Below are 6,280 nucleotides of genomic sequence, written 5' to 3'. Positions count from 1 at the left end.
TTCCTTCGCTTTTAAATAGCTTGTAAAAGCGGCATGCGCATTTTAATTTCACTTTCAAATAGCCGCAACTCGGCATAAAGCAATTGTTCGTTTTTATTTTGTTTGAATTTCCCTCTTTTTCTCGCTTTCCTTCGCTTCGCTTAAAAGCGCCGTACACATTTGACTTTCACTTTCGAATTAGCAGCAGTTATTGAGCAGCCGCGTTCAGTTTTTAATTGTAGTGTCTGTTCTTTACTGAACTAAATGATTTTTATTAATATAAAAAAATCTAAATGACGGTGGGGGTCGGTGCCGTGGTGGGCAAGTGACGTAACCGGTGTAGCGGCTTAACACCGGTATCACCGTCAGCACCGTCTATCGCGGCAAGCCTATTTTTTTAGTGCTTTTAACACCATCTGGTCTTCACTTTCGATGGGCAACTTACTGTCAATACACTCTTAGTGCTTAAAAGGCTCTTCACAGCAATGCCATAGAAGAACCATTTTTGGTTCCACAAAGAACCATTCAGTCAAAGGTTCTTTAAAGAACCATCTGTTTCTTACCTTTTTAGAATCTGAAGAATGAGTTCTTCAGATGTTAAAGGTTCTTTATGGAACCATTTAGACAAAAAAGTTCTTCTATGGCATCGTGAAGCACCTTTATTTTTAAGAGTGTACAAGTCGATAGCCACAAGGGTTTGTTCTAGCATCTATTTACAAGCCCCAGTCTTCAATTATATCACATTACCTGCAGGTCTCTGCTTATTCTGTGATTGAATTAGTGAACATACGAGGCTGCATACAAGGGTTTAATATATTTCCAATATAAATATAGGTTCTAGGTCAGAAAACTCACGTTCAGCTATTTTTGATACCTTTTTTTTTCACCTGTTCTATTACAAAATATCATATTGATAGCAATGTATTTTATTTGTTATGTGTTTATGTGATTTTTTTTCATATGCACAAGTTCTGCTCATTTTTCCTCATTTTTTATGCTATCTTATTTTTTGAAGTCACTTCTCTGCTGTTTACTTCTTTTATGAAGCTCTGGTCTTTGTAAGCACCACTACGGAGAGCTGAATTTCTCCTCTGGGATCTACATACTGTACATTGTCAGGTGGCCAGTTTATTATATCTTATAAAACACAGCTGCAAGTGTTTGAATTTTACAGCAAAACAAAGCAAAAACAAGCTGAAGTAGGTGTCACCTTCAGAATAACAGCTCAGTTATTTTCTGTCTAGGCCTCAATATTAACAACATAACCATTTATAAAAAGCAGTTTGTGCAAATGGATTAATCTTAGATCTTTGAGATTTAATTTAAAGGAACATTTCATGCAAAAATTTAAATTCTGTGATTATTTATTAATCCTCATGCTGTTATGATAATCTTTTCCTCTGCTGAAGCTCTGAAATCTCATTCAAGTTCATGTATAGACAAAAAATGCTTTTTTTGCTCTTAATTTGGTCATAATTAACTATTGCAAGCATCACAATAATCCACAAATTTACTCGGATTATTGTGATGTTTTTATCAGCTGTTTGGACTCTCATTCTGACGGCACCCATTCACTGCAGAGGATCCATGCAATGCTAAATTGGGTGGCCTGAGAGTACATTTTCAGCAAACTGTAATTTCTTAGTGAGTAACTATTCCGTTAAAAATGCCACTGAAGAGACCAAATATGCCTGAATGTTTTTTTCTGGATGAACTATTCCTTTAACATTTACATAAAAAGTGCAGTTTCACAAGCTTAATAAAATACAAACAACTTTAAAACACAGCTAACTGGCTTGCAGAATTAAAATGTCATTCAGACAAATGGTATTAACTAAAACCAATAGTTGGATTCACACACTGTGTGCATTTGGCTGAGAGCCACACAGTCAAACAGCGCTGACTAATCCCTTTAGAGCAGATTAATCTAAGCAAAACCACACCGGGATGGAGATCAAAAGGTGAAATATACTTCGCTTATGAAGAGCAGGTCGCATGTGTGTTGATTCTTCAGCTTTATATGACACAATAAGGTTTGTAAAAGCCAGATGTGCGATAGAGCATTGCCAAAAGATAAGTGTAGGATAATGCATCATTAACAATGTCCTTTAAAGGTCATCTGAGCTTCCTGCCGAGAGATCGTTTCCAATGGCTCTCTGGCAGGTGTTGAGCCAGTGGGGAGACACGGGTCCTACTGACTTTGTTCACTAGAAAGAGAACAAACGATTCACAAAGCACAATATCAGTTGAGTCACGGTTTATAAATAGGCCTGACAGCATCTTAGTTAATCCAAATCTCTTTCTCCTTCAGAGCCCACGGTTCAGTATCAGCGCACAAGAGCTTCAAACGCGGGCCGAGGGAATTATAAGTAGCTGTTCACTCTTCTCATGTCAGTCGGCTTTAGAAATTTCGAGGATATGAACCCCGGGAAAGATGATTAGCAATTATCGCCTCGGGGAGCGAATACATACCTCCCACAAACACAGCCTCTGTCCGCGTGTTGCGAGAAGCGATATTTTAACACTTTTACTTTTTGATGTCACTTTTTTTACAAAAGCAACTTTTAATGTCATGTAATATTTTAATTAGCAGGTCATGTACCTCATTTCTTTCAGTATGGGTCATTTATCCCTAGGGGAAATATTTTCTGCAAATAATCTCAATCTGATACATACATACATTACATTTCCATATATTAAATATATTGTCATATGTGAAGTAAAAATATATGAAACCTATAATAAATTGGAGCAATTTCATACATTAACAGGTCTAGCCCAAACAAATACATATGTTTATGTATGTGTAATATATTTTTGGACATATATGTCATGTATCCATCCTTAAACCTGTTCAGCATGTTTATATTATATAATATAAAAGATAGACATGTACTTAAAAAAAAAATATATATATATATATATAAACCAAAAGATGTTTTGCATATATGTTGTTTTAATAGTTGCATTATATAGATAATATTAACATATGTACATTTACAAATTTTACCATGGGAAGTTTATAAATATGTTATAAACATATATTTACATAGAGAATTCACGTATGTGAAAATTATATATATAGCCTAATAAATAACATATATGGCAATATGACTCTTGATATTGGACAATCTATGTCATACATTACATTTCCATATACATGCTGCTATTTTCACGCCAGACAGTATGCAACGCCCTAGCAACCACCTAGAACATCCTAGCAACACATTAAAACACTCTAGAATCTGGCTGTGAGTTCTTGCACTTACAATTACCTCTTCATAAAATGTAAAACTCTAGTTTGGTGATGATATGAGAATGCTCAGTAGCAGTTCCTGCAATATTTAATTTCATGCATAATTCTACATCCTGAAGACAAATTCATAAATAAGAGATGCTTCAACATGATCTGAAATGCAAGGCAAAAGACAACAACATTAGCAATCGTCTCTTTAATGAAACTATGAGAGTATATGACAGAATCACACGCTGAGATCAGCCTGCGCTTGAACAGATTGAATTCATCCAAGCAGCACAGCAACATTAATCATGATGCACATCAGAACTGTCAGAAAACTTTTCTGTATCTGCAGTGATGATCAAAGACACGCAACTTTTCTTCCCCAAGCGCACGCTAAAGGACGAAAGCTTAAGATACAAACACGATGCTTTGAGTTTTTGTATCTCCCAAATGCACACGTCGAACTCTTAATTTACAGACAACAAAAGCTGGAGCTGCGTGTAAAGTTAACATAAAATCTCTGCGACCCATAATGTGATGGGGAAGGAGGATATGAGAGAATAAAAATGTAGGATGGGACTTGATTTTATCCATCTGGAATTGATTAGATCAAGAAAAGCAAGCGTTTCATATCACAATGCTAGATCTGAATGTGGATTGCAATGGAAGATCAATTTCACTCTCCAGAGCTTCTCCACTTATCCCAGTGGTGATGCTTCTTTTTCAAATCAATCATTATTTGATATTATTGCCATATTATTTCAGTTACGATTTTAGAAAGCATGTACAACAACAATGACTTAAGAGTATTTGGCTTCTGGTTAACATTAACCAAATGCCTGCAGCCAAAAAAAGGAGAGTTGTCTCAGAGACAGAGCAAGTTAATGCTTTTGAATTAAAGATTGCACTAATGAGTCATGCAAAATAAGACCAGGAACATGTGCTAAATAAGGTCAATTTTGATTTCAGGCTGACTTTAAGGACAAGCATGCACATACACACATACACACAAACACACCCACACACACACACACACACACACACACACACATCCTCTCTGTTGTCAGACCCCCTCTATGACAGCTTACTTAACCCTGCTGAGAGAACATCTGCAACTTTTTATCAACTGCACACAGCCTTAAAGGTGCTGAAGCAGGTACTGCTTGTACAATGATTTTACATTAAACACATCCACAACACATGCAATAAACATGCAAGACAGATGAAATACAGGAAGATTATATAAGTATCAATGCAATGCAGTATTGATGATGTCCTTGATTATATTTTGACTATAATTCAATTTCTATGCTAAAAGCTCTACTTGATTAGAAATTCTGAACAATAATAATAATAATAATAATAATAATATGAACACAAAAACAAACATTTGAACACATACAATCTATCCAAGAGAATATATCACATTGCATTGTAGAAAAGAAGGAAATCGTGACAGTCAGGTCTCTCATATATGCTTCATCAGTGGCTGCAGAAATTGTTTAATTGTACAACATAAATGCATGAAAGCATCAAAGTCAATAAGCATGACCATACTGACTGGGAGTGCGAATGACAAAGGCATTCTCACTAATAAAAAGAGATGACAATTTATGTTCATATGTATATTAAAGCCTCTTTATTACATATGCATTAGGTCTTAAATATGTAAATGATCTATATATACTGTATAGCTACTATATACCGGCTTTCTGATGTCACAATGGAAGACTTGGATAAGACATGACAATGCATTTGGATTTTCTTCTTCTTCTTCTTCTGCTTTATAATCGCATAAGCTTATGCATTATTTATTCCCCAAACTGTACCTATAGCAATCAGTGCTTTATAGCATAACCTATTTTAAGATTATATTTTCATATGTGCATAACCACCCTCTCTGTCCTACATTAATAGAAGTGACACAATGACTTGTGTTCTTGGGTTCAAGGTTAATGTTTGCATGGTCACCTATTGGTGGGTTCATTGACCGAACGTTTGGCTACTTACATCGTGAAAGATGGGCAGTCCGTGAACCGCATCCTGCATCTGATGCTGCTGCTGTTTGGAGCGGAGATGCTCGCGCTTCGCCGACTGGAGACACATCGTGATCATTTCAGTGCACGCCAACATCTTTAAACGAGCTGCTTAAGAATTTAGGAAGAAGAATATGCACTTTAAGACACCGATATACAAGCAGATCTCGGAACTGGGGTGCGAACAGCAGCACGGCGCTAGTCTTCTGGGCGAATGCTGCTGATGCTGAGGAATACTAGTGAACGCAAAAGAATCGTTCTTTCGACTGAACCGGTTCTTTTGAATGATTCGGACGAACTGATTCGAAAAGCGCTTGTGAATCACTGTTGATTTTTTTTTTCTTTCTGTTGACAAGATTTATGGAGTGATAAAAAGACATATCCAAAATCTCCTCTGTGAAGAACTTTAACTTTTAATCTGGCTTTATTAAAAGTGGCGATTTCTGTTCTGGAAATATGTGCAAATTAGCGCATATTTAATTAGATAATGTCTCGTCTATTTACATCATATATATAGTGCATCCGGAAAGTATTCACAGCGCTTCACTTTTTCCACATTTTGTAGTGTTACAGCCTTATTCCAAAATTGATTAAATGCATTATTTTCCTCAAAATTCTACAACAATACCCCATAATGACAACGTGAAAGAAGTTTGAAATCTTTGCAAATGTATTAAAAAAAAAAAAATGTACATAACATAATTCACAGCGTTTGCTCAATACTTTGTTGAAGCACTTTTGGCACCAATTACAGCCTCAATTTTTTTGGGTATGATGCGACAAGCTTTAATCATCATCATTTGGCAATTATCTGCCATTCTTCTCCTCGCCTCTTCACCTCTCCAGCTCTGTCAGGTTGGATGGGGGCAGACGCACATTTTCAGGTTCCTCCAGAAATGTTAGATTGGGTTCAAGCCCAGGCTGTGGCTGGGCCACTCAGGGCCATTCACACAGTTGTCTATAAGCCACTCTTGCTGTGTGCTTAGGGTCATTGTCCTGTTGGAAGGTGAACCTTCTGCCCAGT

At 36.4% G+C, this 6,280-nt stretch overlaps 1 protein-coding gene across 1 annotated transcript in view; it reads right to left on the bottom strand.

The window, feature by feature from the left end:
• Positions 1–5,479, bottom strand: part of LOC107740282 (N-terminal EF-hand calcium-binding protein 1-like) — a 45,477-nt gene extending 39,998 nt beyond the window's left edge. The window contains exon 1 of the mRNA XM_016552661.1: positions 5,231–5,479. Coding sequence (XP_016408147.1) covers positions 5,231–5,353 — 123 coding nt within the window. The 5' untranslated portion in view covers positions 5,354–5,479. The remainder of the gene's footprint in view (positions 1–5,230) is intronic.
• Positions 5,480–6,280: the final 801 nt, after the last annotated feature.

Source organism: Sinocyclocheilus rhinocerous, unplaced genomic scaffold (assembly GCF_001515625.1).
Source record: "Sinocyclocheilus rhinocerous isolate Xijiao unplaced genomic scaffold, SAMN03320098_v1.1 scaffold795, whole genome shotgun sequence".
Lineage (NCBI taxonomy): Eukaryota > Metazoa > Chordata > Actinopteri > Cypriniformes > Cyprinidae > Sinocyclocheilus > Sinocyclocheilus rhinocerous.
This window is presented reverse-complemented; position numbering and strand designations above follow the sequence as displayed.